Source organism: Gigantopelta aegis, chromosome 12 (genome assembly GCF_016097555.1).
Source record: "Gigantopelta aegis isolate Gae_Host chromosome 12, Gae_host_genome, whole genome shotgun sequence".
NCBI classification, from domain to species: Eukaryota; Metazoa; Mollusca; class Gastropoda; order Neomphalida; family Peltospiridae; genus Gigantopelta; species Gigantopelta aegis.
Genome location: NC_054710.1, coordinates 9,411,013 through 9,434,548, shown reverse-complemented (window position 1 = coordinate 9,434,548; position 23,536 = coordinate 9,411,013). Strand labels below are relative to the sequence as shown.

The window sequence follows — 23,536 nt, the reverse complement described above, 5'->3', positions numbered from 1 at the left end:
CCAGCCTGTAGACCGATGGCCTAACCACGACACCACCGAGGCCGGTCAAAAACAAAACAGAGACAGGATAGTATTTTTGGGTAAAAGTAGCCTCAGTAGCTGTAGCTGTTTTCTTTCTCTCTTTATTATCCACGTGCTTCAACATAACTGAGTTAATAATAATCATACGAAGCACACACATGCAATAACAAGTGTAATGACGTAATTTTGGGAAGCAACGTCATAACATGACATTGTTGTTTTACCAGTCCTAGCTAAGACTTTGCATGTGAAATATGACGTCATTTCGTCGTCTCCTTCTAGTTGAGGTTGAAGCATTTTGAGACGGTCCTTGTTATTCATAAACAAAATAACAATGATATGGATAATAAAGAAATTATTACACTCGTGTGTGTGTCGTACTGATTTTACGAAACTTGTGTAGTGAAATCAGTACGAAATCAGCTCGTATAATAATCTATATTTCTCAACCATGTCGAACCCCCCCCCCCCAAACATGTTAGACATCAAATAACTGTAGTTACTCATGTACTGAGGTGACAAAATTTTATTAGACATGGGGGGGGGGGGGATTTATCTCAGTCGGTTAAGTGCTCACTTGATGTGCTTGCGTCACAGGATCGAATCACCTCAGTGGATCCATTAAACTGATATGATTTTCTCTCGTTCCAACCAGTGCACCATAACTGTATGTGCTACCTTGTCTGTGGCAAAATACATATAAAATATCCCTTGCTACATTAGGAAAAAAATGAAAGCAGGTTTACTCGGATGACTACGTGTCAGGATTACCAAACGTTTGACATCCAATAGCTGATGATTAATTAATCAATGTGCTCCAGTGGTGTCCTTCAACAAAACAAACTTTACTTTTATCAGACATGTACGACACCTTCCCTCTTGAATGAACCTTTTCTTTCACAGAGAAAATATCTGTTTCCTACACAATAAAAAACATTAACTACAGTTGTCTGACAAAGACATCAGATGCGCTAGTTACTGAATTACAACGTATGAAACCTTCAGGTAGAATGATCTACTTTCCCTTTTATACGCCAGATATTCATGACTATTACTCGAATTGTAAGCTAAGCTCGGCACATTAACCGCTTTATTTTTCATTGACGGATCAAAACCTATATTAGGCTGGGATCAATCACAAAGCCAAGCACATAAACATTAATCAGAACGTATGTAGCAATTAAACCAGAAAAAACAAAAACAGAAAAGATTTATTTTTCTACCTTGAAAGAAGAGAATAGGAATTACCTGTGCGACGTCATTCTATTAGAAATATCGATCCCCGTCGTTGGACCCATTGGGCTATTTCTCGTTCCAGCCAGTGCTCCGCAACTGGTGTAACAAAGGCCATGATATGTACTATCCTAACCCTAATGCGCGCTTGGTTTAGGATCAATCCCTGTCGATGGGCCCATTGGGCTACTTCTCGTTCCAGCCAGTGCTGTGTGGTCCTTAACCATATGTCTGATGCCATATAACTGTAAATAAAATGTGTTGAGTGCGTCGTTAAATAAAACATTTCCTTCCTTCCTTCTGATGCCTTTATGAAGTATAAACGCGAGACAAAAAAGGGACACGCTTTTGAATGGAACTGAATTTGTCACCTATGTGTACATGGCAGTGATTGGAAGGAAGGAAATGTTTTATTTAACGATGCAATCAACACATTTTATTTACGGTTAAATGGCGTCGGACATATGGTTAAGGACCACACAGATATTGAGGGAGGAAACCCGCTGTTGCCACATCATGGGCTGCTCTTTTCGACTGGCAGCAAGGGATCTTTTATATGCCCCCATGGCAGTGATTGATGGCAATTAATACCGGTGTAATCACTACACAATTATTTGTCTTGAGAGATGACTTGAATAACTTCAAACTATCATCAAGCCAACAACAGGGGCTTGGGATGTAGCCCAGTGGTAAAGTGCTCGCTTAATACGTGGTTGATCTAGGATCAATCCCCGTCGGTGGGCCCATTGGGCTATTTATCGTTCTAGCCAGAGCACCATGACTGGTATATCAAAGGCCGTGGTATGTGCTATCCTGTCTGAGGGATGATGCATATAAAAGATCCCTTGCTACTAATGGAAAAATGTAGCGGGTTTCCTCTCTAAGACTATATATATGTCAGAATTACCAAATGTTTGACATCCAATAGCTGATGATTAATAAATCAATGTGCTCTAGTGGTGTCATTAAACAAAACTAATTTTACCTTCATTACACCCGAGAGGACAAATGTTAGGTGTAAAAATGCTACTAAAAAAATAAAAAATAAAAATTGTCCTGGGCCCCGTTCCACGAAGCGATCTTATCCCTAAGATTACCTTAAGCGCATAGCTACCCTATGCACTTAAGTTGATCTTAGGGCTAAGATCGCTTTGTGGAACGGGGCTCTGATGCAAATGTCTGTCTTTGATCAGAATCGTCATCTTTGACATACACAAGAGTACAATTCTCTCAAAACAAATTGTTTTTTTCCGGATAACCCATATCTACCTGTAACCTGAAGAAATGGTTGATTTATCGTCAAGCTAAATTAATGAGATTTTTGTGATCAACTGAGACCCAATTAAGACCTGATTCTTTCTGATGTCACCAAACCTCTGAACACAATCATCTGGCCAGATATTAAGTTTATCAATGCCGGTCTCCCATGAGAACAACACCTTTGGCTTTCCTAATCACCTACCAGGAAGTAGGTCATGGGATTACATAGGATTTGGTATCAAGGTGGATATTAAGAAAAAGAAGGTAAAGTCAAAGCATACATTTACCAAGATTGTCTTTTGACACATGATAGTCTTAGAGAGGAAACCCGCTACATTTTTCCGTTAGTAGCAAGGGATCTTTTATATGTGCCATCCCACAGACAATGCATGGTTGAGAACAGACAGACAGACATACACAATGCATGGTTGAGAACAGACAGACAGACATACACAATGCATGGTAGAGAACAGACAGACAGACAGACATACACAATGCATGGTTGAGAACAGACAGACAGACAGACAGACATACACAATGCATGGTTGAGAACAGACAGACAGACATACATACACAATGCATGGTTGAGAACAGACAGACAGACATACATACACAATGCATGGTTGAGAACAGACAGACAGACATACATACACAATGCATGGTTGAGAACAGACAGACAGACATACATACACAATGCATGGTTGAGAACAGACAGACAGACAGACATACACAATGCATGGTTGAGAACAGACAGACAGACAGACATACACAATGCATGGTTGAGAACAGACAGACAGACAGACATACATACACAATGCATGGTTGAGAACAGACAGACAGACAGACATACACAATGCATGGTTGAGAACAGACAGACAGACATACATACACAATGCATGGTTGAGAACAGACAGACAGACAGACATACACAATGCATGGTTGAGAACAGACAGACAGACATACATACACAATGCATGGTTGAGAACAGACAGACAGACAGACAGACATACACAATGCATGGTTGAGAACAGACAGACAGACAGACATACACAATGCATGGTTGAGAACAGACAGACAGACAGACATACACAATGCATGGTTGAGAACCTGAGAGATAAAAGAGAAAGGAAGGAAATGTTTTATTTAACGACACACTCAACACATTTTATTTACAGTTATATGGCGTCGGACATATGGTTAAGGACCATACAGATATAGAGAGGAAACCTGCTGTCGCCACTTCATGGGCTACTCTTTTCTATTAGCAGCAAGGGATATTTTATATGCACCATCCCACAGACAGGATAACACATACCACGGCCTTTGATACATCAGTCGTGGTGCACTGGCTGAAGCGAGAAATAGCCCAATGGGCCCACCCACAGGGATAGTTCCCAGACCGACCGCGCATCAGGCGAGAGCTTTACCACTGGGCTACATCCTTTGACACATTTAGTGGATGTCAAACATTTTGGTATGTGCCCAGGATAGCGTGCTTGACCTTCATTGGATATAAGCACGGAAATAAGTTGAAATGAAATGAAATGAATAACAGCACAGATTGTTTGTTTGTTTAACAACACCACTAGAGCACATTGATATATTAATCATCGGCTATTGGATATCAAACATTTGGTCATTTTGACATATAGTCTTAGAGAGGAAACCTGCAGCATTTTTCTGTTAGCAATCTTAGGAATCTTTTATATGCACTTTTCCACAGGCAGGAAAGCACACACCACAGCCTTTAAGAGAAGAAACGCACTACATTTTCCCCTTCAGGTCAGGTCATAGGGTTTTAATGTGCACATTCAGAGCAAGCTGTTGTAGCACACGCCTGTCGTGGGCGTAGGTGTTGACTTGCGCCGGCTCCTTTGTAATATTAGCAAGCGAGCTTTTATATGCACCATCCCACTGCCTTTGATACACCAGTCATGGCACCCTGACTGGAACAATCAGACAGATAAAAATTTGCTGACAGCAAGAAATAATTGGCGGTCACTGACTAACAACAATAATAACACGAGCTCCCTAAACATCTGCTGATGTACACTGAGTCAGTACTTCTATATACATCAACAATAATACAACAGCTTGCCTTGCAAAATTTCACACTTCGTTTGCTATAATGAAATTACGATCACGAAGGATTCCACTACAGTGTGGTGTAAAGGAGGAAAGGAAATACATTTTATTTTACAGTTATGTAGCATCAGACATATGGTTAAGGACCACAGAGATACAGAGTGGAAACCCACTGTCGCCATTTTTCGTGGGCTACTCTTTTCAATTAGCAGCAAGGGATCTTTTATATGTACCATCCCACAGACAGGACAATACATACCACAGCCTTTGATATCCCAGTCGTGGTGCACTGGCTGGAATGAGAAATAGCCCAATGGACCCACCGATAGGGATCGATCCCAGACCGACCACACATTGAGCAAGTGTTTTACCAGTGGGCTACATTCTGCCCCCATGTGCTGTGAAAGTTACTTTGGTTTTGTTTAACGACACCACTAGAGCACATTGATTAATTAATCATCAGCTATTGGATGTCAGACATTTGGTAATTATGACACGTAGTTATCAGAGGAAACCTGCAACATTTTTCCATTAGCCACAAGGGATCTTTTATATGTACTTTCCCACCAGCCAGGAAAGCACATACCACAGCAGTCCATGCAGAGTAAACACATGTTTTTTTTTTTTTTTTAATTTCCAATTTTTTTTTTTTTTTTTAATTATCCCCAGACCATTAGACAGTGCCACATTTTAAACAGATTTCCCTGAATAAACCTTATTTTAGTCCACCCACTCAATGACACGATCCTGATTTCAAATGCAGACACCCACTCATCGAGTTGCTACATTATATTTTCAACAAGTATGGAATACAGGTCAAGATGAATTTACATAACGAGTTGCCACATTATATTTTCAACAAGTATGGAATACAGGTCAAGATGAATTTACATAACGCTGTAGCCAGCTAGTGTTTTTCTAGTGTAGCCTTGGGCACCCCTTTGACTTCTTTACTTTAAAACTGTCGCAGCCTCTGGTATCAGATTAATCACTGAAGTTGGAAAAGAATCCCGAGGGAAATTTCCTGATCAATCCTACACAACAGAAAGTACAGTGGAGCGGGCCGTGCAATATCATCATCGTAGTCTGATTAAATACAATACACATTAACCCTTTAACGTTCACTGCAACTAAACACATTAACTCTAACTCACTTAGTTTCCCATCACTTAATGTTTGCATACACTATAGTTTGACACCCAATAGCCGTTCATATTTTTCATGCTGGGGTACTGGCCTAGGAAATGTGGGGGGGGGGGGGGGGGGGGGGGGGAGGGGAGAGAGAGAGCAAATGCCCCCCCCCTTTTCAGATATTTAGCTTTATATTTGTTTTATAATAGTGTAAAAGTGTATAAATATAAGTGTGCCCCCCCCCCCCACCCCCCCAACTTTTTGGCACCTTCCTACACCAATGTGGGGTGTCGTTAAACATTCATTCATTCAATTAGCTGCCATGTGGATCCATGTTAACTCTTCAAATGCCATATCAACTCACTATACTGACATTGTAACTACTACACTAACCCAGCACATTATAACCTTTAACTGTTGTATCAACTCATCATCCCCTGCGTGTGCTGTAACCTCACCGTGGTGCAGGGGTGTAACATTCTCTTTGAGAATGGCCAATACAGCACAAAATTGAAGTTTTGAGTAAAATTCAGTATCTGTAAAATTCTGTGATATTTGTGTTTTTGCACAGTTCTTTACACTGTTTTTGTTTAAGTCTTGAATTTTTATATTGATGTTGATCATCACTTTATTTATTTGCATTACCATAGTTTGACACCCAATAGCCGATGTATTTTTCGTGCTGGGGTGTCGTTAAACATTCATTCATTCATTCATTCAACTCATCATATTAACCCTTTGACTGCTGCACACTAAGCCTTCAACTGTTGCATCAAAACATCATATTAACCCTTTGACTGCAGAACACTGACACTTCAACTGTTGTATCAACTCATCATATTAACCCTTTGACTGCAGAACAATGACACTTCAACTGTTGTATCAACTCATTATATTAACCCTTTGACTGCAGAACACTGACACTTCAACTGTTGTATCAACTCATCACATTAACCCTTTGACTGCAGAACACTAACACTTCAACTTCTATATCAACTCATCACATTAACCCTTTGACTGCAGAACACCAATCCTTCAACTGTTATATCAACTTGTCATATTGACTTTTTTACTGCAAACAACAAACCCTTCAACTTCTATATCAACTCATCACATTAACCCTTTGACTGCAGAACACTAACACTTCAACTTCTATATCAACTCATCACATTAACCCTTTAGGTCTCACTACACAGATCACTTCCGGGTGAGAGTTTATTTATCACGGTCCACTATACAGTTCCTAATTGTGACACGTTATGGTTCACATATTCACTTCTAGGAAATGGTGAACAATTAAAATAATATGTATATTTAATGGTAAGCCTTCTGGCTGTATTTTGCCCATGTTATTTTGTAATGTTGTGCATCGACCTTTTGGGACATGGGTATACAGCGCAAGTGACAGCCGGAGTGAATCGGTTAATGAACCACCTGTTTGGACTGGTACTACAGCCAGATGTGGTCATATAGCAAAAAACTGAGACGGAAATGTTCTCAATTTTGGAGTGAAAATAAAGTAAAGTTTGTTTTATTTAACGACGCCACTAGAGCACATTGATTTTTAATCTTATCATCAGCTATTGGATGTCAAACATATGATCATTCTGACACTGTTTTTTAGAGGAAACCCGCTGTCGCCACATAGGCTACTCTTTTTTACGACAGGCAGCAAGGGATCTTTTATTTGCGCTTCCCACAGGCAGGATAGCACAAACCATGGCCTTTGTTGAACCAGTTATGGATCACTGGTCGGTGCAAGTGGTTTACACCTACCCATTGAGCCTTGCGGAGCACTCACTCAGGGTTTGGAGTCGGTATCTGGATTAAAAATCCCATGCCTCAACTGGGATCCGAACCCAGTACCTACCAGCCTGTAGACCGATGGCCTGCCACGACGCCACCGAGGCCAGTTGGAGTGAAAATAAATGCTTATATAATGTATGTTTGCAATGGTGTATGTTGTTAGTGCCAACGAGAACCCGTTCTATTGGCAATCTTCACTTGAAGTTGGGCAATTTAACATGGGTTTCAATTACCAAATGTTTCACATCCAATAGCTGATGATTAATAAATCAATGTGCTCTAGTGGTGTCATTAAACAAAACAAACAAACTTTAATCAGCCGTAGTTTAAAATGTGCTGAGGTGTCTTTACACATTTTCCTTTTTTCTATGCTGTGAAAGGTTTTACTATATACATGCATCATATCAAACTGCATTTAAGATAAACACCACCATGACTCATATATCAAAGGCCGTGGTATGTGCTATCCTGTCTGTGGGATGGCACATATAAAAGACCCCTTGCTACTAATAAAAAAATGTAGCGGTTTTCCTCTCCAAGACGGGTATATGTAATTCTACCACAAACAGTGCTCCATGACTCATATATCCAAGGCCGTGGTATGTGCTATCCTGTCTGTGGGATGGCACATATAAAAGACCCCTTGCTACTAATAAAAAAATGTAGCGGTTTTCCTCTCCAAGACGGGTATATGTAATTCTACCACAAACAGTGCTCCATGACTCATATATCCAAGGCCGTGGTATGTGCTATCCTGTCTGTGGGATGGCACATATAAAAGACCCTTGCTACTAATAAAAAAATGTAGCGGTTTTCCTCTCCAAGACGGGTATATGTAATTCTACCACAAACAGTGCTCCATGACTCATATATCAAAGGCCGTGGTATGTGCTATCCTGTCTGTGGGATGGCACATATAAAAGACCCCTTGCTACTAATAAAAAAATGTAGCGGTTTTCCTCTCCAAGACGGGTATATGTAATTCTACCACAAACAGTGCTCCATGACTCATATATCAAAGGCCGTGGTATGTGCTATCCACGTGCTTTCATTGCGGCTGGCCGCATGCGTTTTGTAGACACACCACCTAGATGCTCTCAATGAAACTAATGTATTTTGATATTTTTTTAGCCAGACCGCAATAATGATAAACAAAATGATAAACAAAATGATAAACAAAACAAACTTCTTCTCTTTTTCACTTTCACGTTAATGTAAGTGAAATAACTTTTAATACAGTAATTCTTCATACCGCAAACTGCATGTGCATTATTTGTATGTCAGTTGCAGCTAGTCTTAAAAAGTAGAGTATGTCACTTTAATAATAATAAGTAAAATAACTTTGATCAGATAATGAGTCATATCACTGCATTAACATTACTGATATGTCAGTTTCAGCTAGTCTTAAAAAGTAGAGTATGTCACTTTAATAATAATAAGTAAAATAACTTTCTTACAACTCTTATTATACTCTTATACTCTTATGCTCTTATACTCTTATACTCTCGGTGTCTCCCATCCCGGCTCGTCGCTGCCAAAAAACCCCAAAAACAACACAAAAACAAACAAAAAAACCTGAAGAGCACGACCGCCTGCGAACGACCGCCTGGGAAGCGAAGACCGGCCCGCCGACCCGTGGGGATGTACCCGTCTGTAGCGGACAAATCTCCTGGTCAAAGGCTAAGTCTCAATAGATCGCATCAGATAATGAGTCATATCACTGCATTAACATTACTGATATGTCAGTTTCAGCTAGTCTCAAAAAGTAGAGTATGTCACTTTAATAATAATAAGTAAAATAATGAGTCATATCACTGCATTTGACATTACCGATATTTCATGATGAAATGTAAACTGAAGTACAAGTTTTTAACATTATTTAATCAACATTGCAAGCCTGTACTATTGAATATTAATGCCACACGTAAAGGATTAAGTATGAAAAATGCATTAATCACACACGGCAGACCTGTTTATCTAACAATAGATGGCTGCATGACTATGTCAAATAACATCCATGCGAAAAAGCTTTCATATTGTAATCATAAACCATTTGTTATGTTCAATGGTATCACCAAAACACATTGATTTATGAATAATCAGCTGTTGTAAAAAAAGGAAATGTTTTATTTAACGACGCACTCAACACATTTTATTTACGGTTATATTGCGTCGGACATAATCGTTAAGGACCACACAGCTATTGAGAGAGGAAATCCGTTGTCGCCACTTCATGGGCTACTCTTTTAGATTAGCAGCAAGGGATCTTTTATATGCACCATCCCACAGGCAGGACAGCACATACCACAGCCTTTCTTACACCAATTGTGGAGCACTGGTTGAAACAAGAAATACATCAGCTGTTGGATGTCAAACATATGGTAATTCTGACATACAGTCTTAGAGAGGAAACTCGCTACATTCTCCCATAAGTAGCAAGGGATCTTTTATATGCATTGTCCCACAGACAGGATAACACACACCACAGTCTTTGACACGTTGTGGTACACTAGTAGTCATCAGAGGAAACCTGCTAAATATTTTTCATTAGCAGCAAGGGAACTTTTATATGCACCATCCCAGACAGGATAGCACATACCACAGCCTTTGACCCATTGTGGTACACTAGTAGTCATTAGAGGAAACCCGCTACATTTTCCTATTAGCAGCAAGGGATCTTTTATATATGCACCTTCCTACAGACAGTAAAGCAAATACCACAGCTTTTGACCACTTGTGATACACTAGTTGGAATGAGAAAAAACAGTATATTAGTGACCGCGGATCTGCAGTTCTGCGTGACAAATATTGATATTCAAACATGTGAAATTACCTGCAATAGTTTTGGCTTTACGATGCTGTACTCCAGTTGGAAATATCCACGACCAGCCGCAGGTAACGAATCCAGGTAAGCCAGAATTCTTCCGCATGCTTAACGAAGTGAAAAACCTCCAGCACGTCTGAACTATACCAACTTCCAGTAATCCCATGATCCAACTGTGTGGAATATTTCAAATGGTATAAATCCATCCAACAATACACAACAAGTCACATACATCGTGTGATATTTCTTGTATCCCATACTTCCCCTGTCTGCTCTTCTGTGGAGATAAATGTACCTGCAAAATAACTAGAATTAGCCATTTTTATAAACCAACAATGATAGAGGAAGGAAGAAGTGTTTTATTTAACGACGCACTCAACACATTTTATTTACGGTTATATGGCATAAGACGTATGGTTAAGGACCACACAGATATTGAGAGAGGAAACCCGCTGTCGCCACTTCATGGGCTACTCTTTTCGATTAGTAGCAAGGGACCTTTTATATGTACTTTTCCACAGACAGGATAGCACATACCATGGCCTTTGACCAGTTGTGGTGCACTGACTGAAACCAGAAAAAAACACAGTCAGTTGAATGGTTTGTTTGTTTTGTTTAACGATACCACTAGAGCACATTGATTAATTAATCATCGGCTATTGGATGTCAAACATTTGGTAACAGTCTTAGAGAGGAAACCAGCTACATTTTTCCATTAATAGCAAGGGATATTTTATATGCACTTTTGCACAGACAGGAAGGCACATACCACGGCCTTTGACCAGTTGTGGTGCTCTGGTTGGAACGAGAAAAAACCCAATCAGTTGACAGTAGACTACTCTCACCCACACCTATCCCCCCCCCCCCCAAACCCCCCCATTAAATTAAGGTTCAAATAATTCACTGAACATACATCAACCAAAATCATAATACATGTTATATACGCTACATATTTTGATAAATTTCTAATATATCTAACCACATGTCATTTGTATTGTTTAGACAGAATAGCGTATAAGTTAGTTTGAGAAGCAAAGAAACACACAGACAACTATTTTCATTTTGATTTTACCACAGCGACACACACTCGTAGACGCGAGCTTGCGACATAATCACCAACACAAGTTCGGATCTACGGGTTCGTGAAACTGGGCGACCGGCAAGAGGAAGAAAAGTGGTAAAAAAACGAGAACAGAATGTTTCAAAAGGAAAGCAAAGAACTACATGTATTTGTTAACGGCACCTGAATATATTTTAAACTACTGTTATATGCTGTCTAATATAATTATGCAGTGGCGTAGGAAGGTGCCAAAAAGTAAGTGTGTGTGTGTGTGTGTGGGGGGGGGGGGGGGTGCGCCACACTTTTATATTTACATACTTTTACACTATTATAAAGCAAATATAAAGAAAAATATCGGGGGAAGGGGGCAGTGTTATGTATATTTTTGACATACTAGAGAAGAAACCCACTACACCCCCCCACTTTATCTACTCTTACTGATAATTAAAAAGAAGTTTGTTTTGTTAAACAACACCACTAGAGCACATTGGTTTATTAATCATTGGCTATTGGATATCAAATATTTAGTAATTTTGACATATAGTCTTAGAGAGGAAACCTGCTACAATTTTTTCATTAGTAGCATGAGATCTTTTATATGCACCATGCCACAGACAGGATAGCACATACAACGGCCTTTGATATACCAGTCGTGATCCACTGGCTGGAACGAGAAATATACGGATAATTAAAGCTACAAGGGATCTTTTATATGCACTTTCCAATAGACAGGATAGCACATACCACAACCTTTGTGGGACCACCTATCAGTGGGCTATTTCTCGTTCTAACCAGTGCACCACGACTGGTCTATCAAAGGCTGTGGTATGTACTACCCTGTCTGTGGAATAGCACACATAAAAGATCCTTCTACATTTTCCATTAGTAGCAAGGGATCTTCCATATGCACCATCCCACAGACAGGATAGCACACACCACGACCTTTGATATACCAGTCGCGGTGCACTGGCTGGCAGTATGTATAAATGCAAAGAAAATATAAACTTATTTCTATCATTTTCTAAAGCCTGTTTCAATTTATTCCTTAATATACATTTTAATAATGACTTGATGTAACTGTAATGGAATACAAATTCATTGTATGGCCTATCATTGGTGCTGGTAGCCACAGTGTCGGCAGCATGATTGTAAATGTTTAAATATCAGATTCACGTATTTAGTTCTTGGCTTTAGAACTGATAGAAATACATCATTACATACATGTAGATAACATGTTCTCAGCCTTTTTCTAAAGCACACAACAATATAATTTAACATTTTAAAAGATGTATACACAAAGTACAGTAAAGTACACTTATAACGAACGAATGTTTAGAACAACGATGCCACTAGAGCACATTGATATGGTCAAACATATGGTCATTCTGACACTGTTTTTTTTAGAGGAAACCCGCTGTCGCCACATAGGCTACTCTTTTACGACAGGCAGCAAGGGGTCTTATCTGCGCTTCCCACAGGCAGGATAGCACAAACCATGGCCTTTGTTGAACCAGTTATGGATCATTGGTTTACACCTACCCATTGAGCCTTGCGGAGCACTCACTCATGGTTTGGAGTTGGTATCTGGATTAAAAATCCCATGCCTCGACTGGGATCCGAACCCAGTACCTACCAGCTTGTAGACCGATGGCCATGATAATTGAACATTTTAAAAGATATATACATGATGTACAGTAAAGTACACTTAAAACGAACATGTTTAGAACAGACTACTGCATAGAATGAACTGATTGTAAAGTCTTGTTTTACATCATATATACATTAATGACCAACCTATGTAAATGTGTACAACAGACTACTGCTAACTGAAATCATACTTTACTTAGATTTTATGATTTAGATTATCAATTTCCGTACTTTCGAAGTCTCTTTGGTCATCCTGGTGTTTTTAACACTACAAAATGTAACAGTTATGGAGTTGAGTTAAGTATCACTTATGGAGTCGAGTTTTAGTCTATTTTCAGAGGGTATTTCACCATTTCAAAGTCACAGACTCATGTTTCATTAAATTGTAACTTCATCCAAACGTGTTACAGGTTTGTAGATTAACTAAACTTAGTGTGAATGTTCACAGGTTGAAACTAGGGTCTGTCCCTTTAACTAAACTTAGTGTTAATTTTCACGGGTTGAAACTAGGGTCTGTCCCTTTAACTAAACTTAGTGTTAATTTTCACGGGTTGAGACTAGGGTCTGTCCCTTTAACTAAACTTAGTGCTAATTTCCACGGGTTGAAACTAGGGTCTGTCCCTTTAACTAAACTTAGTGTTAATTTTCACGGGTTGAAACTAGGGTCTGTCCCTTTAACTAAACTTAGTGTTAATTTTCACGGGTTGAAACTAGGGTCTGTCCCTTTAACTAAACTTAGTGTTAATTTTCACGGGTTGAAACTAGGGTCTGTCCCTTTAATAGCAGTCAATTCATACTAGATGATTTGGGAGAATCATAAAAATCTGGCTTCTCAACACAGGTGGCTGCTTTGTAAAGGTGGCTGTTTTATAAAGGTGGCTGCAGGAGAAGCTTTGACTACTAAATTATGGCTAGATAGCCATAAATGAGAAATTTTATTTATTTATTTAGTAATTTTATTAGGCTAATATGTGAATAGTTTATGGTAGAAACTAAGTGTAAGTTTTAAGTGACCTTTATGGAAAGATGGCCATGAGAAATTTTATTTATTTATTTATTTGAATAGGCTCACATGAATGGTTTATGGTAGAAAGTAGTAGTGTAAATTTCAAATCACATGATCTGTGGTATGCTAATCACAAGTTTTTAATAAGCCAACAACCGAGAGCTCGTACCTTTAAAAGTTCTTCAGCAACCAAACCTGAAAATAAAATCCATACATAAAGGCTGCGGTTGAGGAAAATACTTTAAAGGCATACTGTCACAGATTTCTCTAGGACATGAAATGTTTAATCAGTGAATGTTATTATAACAAATTGTTGTCTGAATTTAGGTTATAAGGACAACAAAAGTAAAGATGAAAAACAAAAATAAACCACAAAATTTTTGGCCTAAATTTCCAAGCACAATAAAATTTAATGCTTTTGTCCAGGACATTCCAGGCCTGGATTTTAACATCACAAAATTCAAGGACATTCCAGGATTTGCAGGACACGTAAGGACCCTATAGTATGGTGCTAATTGAAAATGCGAATATGTTTAAAACAAATGACATAACACTGTGGTACTCCAGACAGTGGAGGAATGTACTTTAGAAGACGACGACGATGATGACGAGAAAATGGTCGTAGATGAACGTGCCTCGGGGAAAGCTAGAAGGTTGTACAGTCCCCCTGTATCGGTGTAATTCTCAACTATACAACCTACTACCTCAGGCCGAGAACACGAATAGTACATCTTCCAGCCAATCGCAGGCAGGCTTATACAAGTGCCTGGACAATTCCACCCAATCGCAGAAGCTGTAATACTAGTGTTTGGATATTCCACCCAATCGCAAAAGCTGTTATACTAGTGTTTGGATATTCCACCCAATCGCAAAAGCTGTTATACTAGTGTTTGGACATTCCATCCAATTGCAGAAGCTGTTATACTAGTGTTAGGACAATTCCACCCTAACTGTATCTAACTTTGTATATTGGTTGAATGATAATTTGATCCAATGAAAGATGATTGTTAAAAAATAAAGATTTAAAAAACAAGAAAACAAATATTTAGTGTAGTAGAAAAAAGCCACAAAGACTAATTATTTGGAAATGAAACATAATTTTAAAAATAAAATAAAGATAAAAAAACCCCGACTTAATTGCTGATCTTTATCATTCTGCAATAAAAAAAATTGTGTAAAAATTTGTAAATATTAAAAAAATTAGGAAGCAAAACCCAAAATATTAATGATATAATGATATACATGCGTAATATAAACGTGAAAATAATAATTTTGATTGTACCACAGCGACACACACTCGTAGACGCGAGCTTGCGACATAATCACCAACACAAGTTCGGATCTACGGGTTCGTGACACTGGGCAAGATTTAAAACATCCCCCCCACCCTTCCCCACCAAAAAAACCCCACAAGCTCATGTGAAATATACATACAAAGAAAACATGTTGTTTTGTTCCATTTTGGAATGACCAACCACTAAACGAGAAATGTTATATTTACCAAATAATGTTAATATGTAACAGAGATAAATAAAATAAATATTTCTTACACACTGGTCAGAGAAAACACCATGGTACATTTGTGGTTTATATATATATATATGTATTATATTTTTTTTACCCACTGCCCCCCTTTCAGTTTAATCCTTTGAATTCAATCTCATTTCTTGCCGATCTGGCAAGTCCTCCTATCTTGCAACTTCTTTCGCTGTCCACCTCTACATCCCAGTCCTCGTCTCTCCAGCCGTGCCAGGTGCTTGTCTCTTGTGGCTATCCGCACCACACACCTGTCATTCCCTATCAGCTTTTAGCTGCGGTCTTAGTCACAGATTATTTCTCGCTCCATTCAGTGCACCACGACTGGTATATCAAAGGCCGTGGTATGTGCTATCCTGTGGGCTTAGTCTGATTTATGGTTTATAATTAGTGATCTCCTTTATTTCAACTTATTTCTGAATTTATATCCAATTAACGTTCAAGCACACTGTCCTGGGCACACACCTTCACTAACTGCATGGGCAGTCTGTCCAGGACAGTGGGTTAGTTGTTAGTTATTATAGTGGCTAGTTCTTTCCCCCCCACCCCCCCGACATGACAGTATGTACCATGGTTTTAGAGTATTGATAGTTGAAAACCTGTCCTCTGATGGATTAGATCCTGCGTTCCTTCTTAAAATGTTAATTAGCTAAAGCTATATAATCAGAATATAAATCTATTCAATTAAGTATCACCTCCCCATAATTAATTTCTTTTTAAATCATTAAATTATTTAATTACTTAACTAGAACTAAAATAGATCATTAGTATATTAAAAACAAGAAGAAGATAATTAGCATATTCACTTAATTAGCTAAAGCGAAATAATTAGATCATTAATTAGTCTGTTTAATTAATTAGCTAAAACTACACTTTACTTCACTCGTCTATCAGAAATTGGCTAGACAGTTAAACCTGGTTACGATGTCAGTGCACCAACGTTAAGACCACTAAATTTAGTTATATTCCCTATCTAAATCCATTTAGCCTGTCATGGCTGTCTCAATTAATCCACAGGTTTAGATCCAATCGTGTGTCAGACATTGTGTCTGTCCTAGCCCCCAGCCAAGAGTACATTTTAATGGTGGCGTTGCGTGGGCGGTGCCACCGGGGCGGTTGCCCTGGGTGCAAAATTCTGGACTGCTGGAAGGGACTCAGTGAGTGCTAATGGTCCACTGGTTAGAGGGCGCAATACTTGCCTTGCCCCGGGCGATGGCAACCCACGCGAAGCCAATGTGTTTGAACGGCTCAACGGTCAGTGTAAAATTAAAGCTTGTTTTGTTTCGCGACACTACTAGAGCACATTAATCAAGTAATCATCGGCTAGTGGATGTCAAACATTTGGTAATTCTGACATGCACTCATCAGAGGAAACCCGCTACATTTTTTCCTAATACAGCAAGGGATCTTTTATATGCACTTTCCCACAGATAGGAAAGCAGATACCACGGTTTTTGACCAGTTGTCGTGCACTGGCTGGAACAAAAAAACAACCCAATCAGCTGAATGGATCCACTGAATCTCTCTCACTAACCATTAACAGACATTCTTTCTCACTAACCCTCATTCTCTTTCTCACCATTAACCCTCGTTCTCTCTCACTAACCATTAACCTTCATTCTCTCTCATAACGATTAACCCCTAGCTTCTCTCACTAACCATTAACCCTCGTTCTCTCTCATAACCATTAACCTTCGTCTTTAATATATAGTAATTGTGACCCTTGCTACTCTTATTCTTTGTGAATTGCAGAAAAATATCTTTTATAGGCACTTTTCCAAAGACAGGACAACATACATATCATGGCCTTTGATATGCAACAGTTGTGTAGCACTAAGTGAAAACATCAAAAGAAATCAATCGAGGACATCATCCATTGGCCATCATGCTAGTTCTCCACCAGTGAACTCCACCCCAACTCCAGGACAACTTGTTGTCAATGGACAATGGCTGGGACAGGGTATAGAAGCCAGTGGGTCCACTGATGGGGATCGATCCTGCAACCCATCACACCTACATCCTGCCTACACATAATCTTGTCTCCTAGGCTATAAAATAGACAGAATAGAATAGATGTTTAACAACATAACACCCCGGCTACATCCTACCCAAAACATAATCTTGTCTCCCAGGCTATAGAATAAACAAAATAGAACAGATGTTTAACAACATAACACCCCAGCACGAAAAATACATCGGCTATTGGGTGTCAAACCTATGGTAAATGCAAACATTAACTGATGATTGTCTTCCCAAGGGAGTCGATGGTGATCAAGCATTGACACACCAGGGTTAATTCTGCCTCAGACCTAGAATCACGTAGTTCTCCGGTGCTGCTGAAAATACACGGTTTTATAATCCACCGATCTGGCCATGTATAATTCCATGGGATCACATTATATAAATCCATATTTTGAATGATACAGATCCAGCAATGATTTAGCGCGTAGCTCATCCAATCGTTGCCGTTCCGTGTGGTTTTACATCCCGAGCGCTGCCATTGGTTTTGTTTTAAGATCCTGCTGCGTAGGACCTGCAGTTCCACCCTGCAGACCGTTCTGGTCTCCTGGACTTGGAGTCTTTACACCAGTCCTGCAAAACACAATGGAAAATGACATTAAAAGTAATACAGGAATGAATCAACATTTTGGCACTTACTTCATCAACCAGAGGTCCATGCATACCTGTCCTGGGGGTGGGGGGGGGGGACTGGGCGGGATGTAGCCCAATGGTAAAATGAATGAAATTAAAACTGGTAGCAGTACTCTATGTGCTACAGAGGGGCGAGACGTAGGCCAATGGTAAAGCACTCGCTTGATGCGCGGTCGGTCTATAGGATCAATCCCCGTCGGTGGGCCCACTGGGCTATTTCTCACTCCAGCCAGTGCACCATGACTGGTATATATCAAAGGCTGTGGGATGGTGCATATAAACTTTAACCAAACAATCGCTTAATAATCAACTGAAATATATCTTGTGGTGGCGGGACATAGCTCAGGCGTTAAGTGCTCACCTGACGTGTGGTAGGTATGGGTGGGCCCATTGGGTTATTTCCCATTCCAGCCAGTGCACCAAAAAAAGGAAGGAAGTGTTTTATTTAACGATGCACTCAACACACTTTATTTACGGTTATATAGCGTCGGACATATGGTTAAGGACCACACAGATATTGAGAGAGGAAACCCGCTGTCATCACTTCATAGGCTACTCTTTTCTATTAGCAGCAAGGAATCTTTTATATGCACCATCCCACAGACAGGATAGTATATACCATGGCCTTTGTTACACCAGTTGTGGATCACTGGCTGGAATGAGAAATTTCCCAATGGGTCCGCCGACAGGGATCGATCCTAGACTGACCGTGCATCAAGCGAATCCTTTACCACTGGCCAACATCCCGTCCTGCCATGTCAGTGCACCACGACTGATGTATCAAAGGCTATGGTATGTGCTATCCTGTCTGTGGGATGGTGCATATAAAGGATCCCTTGCTACTAATGGAAAAATGTAGCAGGTTTCCTTTCTAAGATTACAATGTCAGAAGTACTTAATGTTAGACATCCAATAATTGATCTAGTCATCATATCCTGACAATATAGTGATTGTAGGATGAAAAATGTTTTCTCTCTCTCGACCAACTGTCAAATAATCCATATGCTAGGCACTGAATAGCTTTTAAAATAACACCGGATCGTACGTAGTTATTAAACAGTGTAAAATATACAGAGGTATAAATAATGCATAGTCATTTCACTGACTATTTTCATACAGAAATGTCATTAAATGCACTAAACATGCAGACAGATGATGTATTGTTACAGCTGTAAATGAGGAGTGCGGGGAAAAAACCTGCACTGTATAATGGAGTGTGACATACACATTATTTAACATATACAAGAAATGTCATTAAATGCACTAAACATGCAGACAGATGATGTATTGTTACAGCTGTAAATGAGGAGTGCGGGGAAAAAACCTGCACTGTATAATGGAGTGTGACATACACATTATTTAACATATACAAATTTGAAATCACCCCATCCATTCTGTGCTTAATCATAGCTGAAATTTACATTGCATAATTTATACTTATTACGTATATGGTTAAAACTATCTTGGTACATATATCAAAGTGATACATCCCATTAGAATACCAAGAGGGACGGAACATTTCAACGTCACTCGATGATATCATCAATTGGCACACTACAAACCTTACAGGAACGTCAACCAAACGAGATGAGTGATATTAATTAAGATCGATTATGGGTAATAAATAGGATATTTCATATCATGCCCGTTGTGAAATAAACATGATATGAAATGGTAGCTCGTTTAATATCCTATATTTCTCGGCATGGCTCAAATTTAACGGCGGTCATGTGCTCAATTGCCACAATACCCTAGCAATACAATGTATGTCTCAAAACCTTTGTTTTGTTTGTTTTGTTTCACACCACTAGACCACATTCATATATTATTCATCAGGTCAGGAGGGACGTAGCCCAGTGGCTAAGCGCTCGCTTGATGCTCGGTCAGTTTGGGATCGATCCCCGTCAGTGGGCCCATTGGGCTATTTCTCGCTCCAGCCAGTGCACCCCGACTGGTATATCAAAGGCCATGGTAATCATCAGAGGAAACCCGCAACATTTTTCCATTAGTAGCAAGGGATCTTTTATATGCACTTTCCCACAGACAGGAAAGCACATACCACGGACTTTGACCAGTTGTCGTGCACTGGCTAGAACGAAAAAAATTAAAATAAAATAAAAATGCAGTTGAATGGATCCGCCGAGGTGATTCGATCCTACGATGCAAGCACCTCAAGCAAGCACTCGACTGACTGAGCTAAATCCCGCTCCTTGTAGTAGCTTCAAATGCATTTTAAGTAAAAAGAAAAAGGTGCATACTTTTGGAACTAAGGACTTTAACAACCAGCTATGTGTATTAGGTAGTCGAGGGAACAGTTCGATTAGCGGCATTTCTAGTCAGTTGAAAACTGCTTAGCAACAACTGGTTAACGTTTTAAAATTGTGTAGCGATCTGTGAAACTTGTGTATTGAATTGTGATGTGATACTGAACAAACTGTTCCCTCTATATATAATACAAAATAAAAATAAACCCTTAAATCAGAACACTTTGTAAACAGGAGTTTTCCCAAAACCTGACGTTTTTCACAGTCTCATTTTTAAAATCACCACAGAACATTAGTGTCATAACCTCTATAATCAGAATACCCATAAAAATGAGACTTTTTACTTGGTTACCTGGGTGTCCGATTTAGAGAGGTTCCATAGTTTGACATATATAGAGGCTAATAAATCAGTTACCAGTTATTACCAAGTTTATTTCATGAGACATAAATTTCATAGCAACTGATAATAAATGAGTTATGCTATTTATTATACCAGCTGTTTTGTTTTCTTCTCCCCCACCACCAACCTGAACCCCCCCCCCCACCCCCAAATAAAAAACTACAACAAAAAACACAACAAATTTTCCTGTAACAACATGTAAACTACAATCACACTGTCTTTGAATACTTTACATCGTTCATTTTCCTAGATACTTCTTGAAGTTATGTTTTTTGATTGCCCATGTTTAAGGCAACACTAACAAAGAAATAAAATAAAATAAAATAAAATAAAATAAAATAAAAATAAATAAATAAATAAAATGAAATAAAATAAACAAACAAACAAACAAATAAATACTAGACCCAACAAATGTTCTTATCTCCTAAGTTTAAGGGTCCTAAGTCTGTCAAACCTGATCTATAATTCTATATGGTACAGTTATATGTATAAAACCCTCAGCTAGACAGACAGACAGACAGACAGACAGGATGGAAACAAAACACACAGTCCCCACTGGTTGGACCAGCAGGGGTCTAATAAGTAATGATAACGTTTTGTCAGGTAAATAATGTTTTATAAAGGGCCACTTTACCGTAATCTGTCAATGATAGAAAACATAGCAACCTTACTTACATAACAGTGATTCATTCATTTCAACTTATTTTCATACTTATATCCAATTAAGGTTCAAGCACAATGTCCTGGGCACACACACCTCAGCTATCAGGGCAGTCTGTCCAGGACAGTGGGTTTTGTGGTTAATTGTTAGTGGTTAGTGACAAAGAAGAGGGTGTAGTGGTCTTACACCTACCCTTTGAGTCATTAAAAACTTGCTCTGGATGGGAGCCTGTTCCCGGGCTGTGAACCCAGTACCTACCAGCCTTATGTGGGTTAGTGGTTATAGCGGTTAGTGAGAAAGAAGAGGGTGTAGTGGTCTTACACCTACCCACTGAGTCATTAAAAACTTGCTCTGGATTGGGAGCCGGTCCCGGGCTGTGAACCCAGTACCTACCAGCCTTATGTGGGTTAGTGGTTATAGCGGTTAGTGAGAAAGAAGAGGGTGTAGTGGTCTTATAGCTACCCATTGAGTCATTAAAAACTTGCTCTGGATTGGGAGCCGGTCCCGGGCTGTGAACCCAGTACCTACCAGCCTTATGTGGGTTAGTGGTTATAGCGGTTAGTGAGAAAGAAGAGGATGTAGTGGTCTTACACCTACCCATTGAGTCATTAAAAACTTGCTCTGGATTGGGAGCCTGTTCCTGGGCTGTGAACCCAGTACTTACCAGCCTTATGTGGGTTAGTGGTTATAGCGGTTAGTGAGAAAGAAGAGGGTGTAGTGGTCTTACACCTACCCACTGAGTCATTAAAAACTTGCTCTGGATTGGGAGCCGGTCCCGGGCTGTGAACCCAGTACCTACCAGCCTTATGTGGGTTAGTGGTTATAGCGGTTAGTGAGAAAGAAGAGGGTGTAGTGGTCTTACACCTACCCACTGAGTCATTAAAAACTTGCTCTGGATTGGGAGCCGGTCCCGGGCTGTGAACCCAGTACCTACCAGCCTTATGTGGGTTAGTGGTTATAGCGATTAGTGAGAAAGAAGAGGGTGTAGTGGTCTTATAGCTACCCACTGAGTCATTAAAAACTTGCTCTGGATTGGGAGCCGGTCCCGGGCTGTGAACCCAGTACCTACCAGCCTTATGTGGGTTAGTGGTTATAGCGGTTAGTGAGAAAGAAGAGGGTGTAGTGGTCTTATAGCTACCCATTGAGTCATTAAAAACTTGCTCTGGATTGGGAGCCTGTTCCTGGGCTGTGAACCCAGTACCTACCAGCCTTATATGGGTTAGAGGTTATAGCGGTTAGTGACAAAGAAGAGGGTGTAGTGGTCTTACACCTACCCTTTGAGTCATTAAAAACTTGCTCTGGATGGGAGCCTGTTCCCAGGCTGCGAACCCAGTACCTACCAGCCTTATGTGGGTTAGTGGTTATAGCGGTTAGTGAGAAAGAAGAGGGTGTAGTGGTCTTACACCTACCCACTGAGTCATTAAAAACTTGCTCTGGATTGGGAGCCGGTCCCGGGCTGTGAACCCAGTACCTACCAGCCTTATGTGGGTTAGTGGTTATAGCGGTTAGTGAGAAAGAAGAGGGTGTAGTGGTCTTATAGCTACCCATTGAGTCATTAAAAACTTGCTCTGGATTGGGAGCCGGTCCCGGGCTGTGAACCCAGTACCTACCAGCCTTATGTGGGTTAGTGGTTATAGCGGTTAGTGACAAAGAAGAGGGTGTAGTGGTCTTATAGCTACCCATTGAGTCATTAAAAACTTGCTCTGGATTGGGAGCCGGTCCCGGGCTGTGAACCCAGTACCTACCAGCCTTATGTCCCATATGGTTTAACCACGACACCACCCCACTGAGTGATAAAACCAACGCTGTCTGTATTTACTGGACAACAATAAAACACACAGGTAGAGCCAGGAAGAGAACGAGACAGAATTAATTAATAAACCCAGTATATTGACCTCTATCAGTCAATCAATATCGGCTGATCGGCTGGCTGGCTGGCTGGCTGCACTG

At 39.8% G+C, this 23,536-nt stretch overlaps 1 protein-coding gene and 1 long non-coding RNA gene across 5 annotated transcripts in view; both read right to left on the bottom strand.

Annotated features, from left to right (window-relative positions):
• The window catches only part of LOC121386344 (ETS-related transcription factor Elf-3-like), a 76,621-nt gene extending 59,627 nt beyond the window's left edge, over positions 1–16,994 (bottom strand). Inside the window, exons 1-3 of one of the 3 annotated variants that reach the window (XM_041517222.1) lie at positions 15,695–16,994; positions 14,243–14,268; positions 10,370–10,655 (exon numbers count right to left, since the gene is read on the bottom strand). In XM_041517222.1, coding sequence (XP_041373156.1) covers positions 10,370–10,526 — 157 coding nt within the window. In that variant the 5' untranslated portion in view covers positions 10,527–10,655; positions 14,243–14,268; positions 15,695–16,994. Of the gene's footprint in view, positions 1–10,369; positions 10,830–14,242; positions 14,269–15,694 lie in introns of those variants that run through there. The other 2 variants (XR_005959634.1, XM_041517221.1) reach the window with 2 other exon arrangements.
• Positions 16,995–17,062: 68 nt separating this feature from the next.
• The window catches only part of LOC121386952, a 132,143-nt gene continuing 125,669 nt past the window's right edge, over positions 17,063–23,536 (bottom strand). For both annotated transcript variants that reach the window (XR_005959744.1, XR_005959745.1), the window contains exon 8: positions 17,063–18,201. This is a non-coding gene — a long non-coding RNA (uncharacterized LOC121386952). The remainder of the gene's footprint in view (positions 18,202–23,536) is intronic.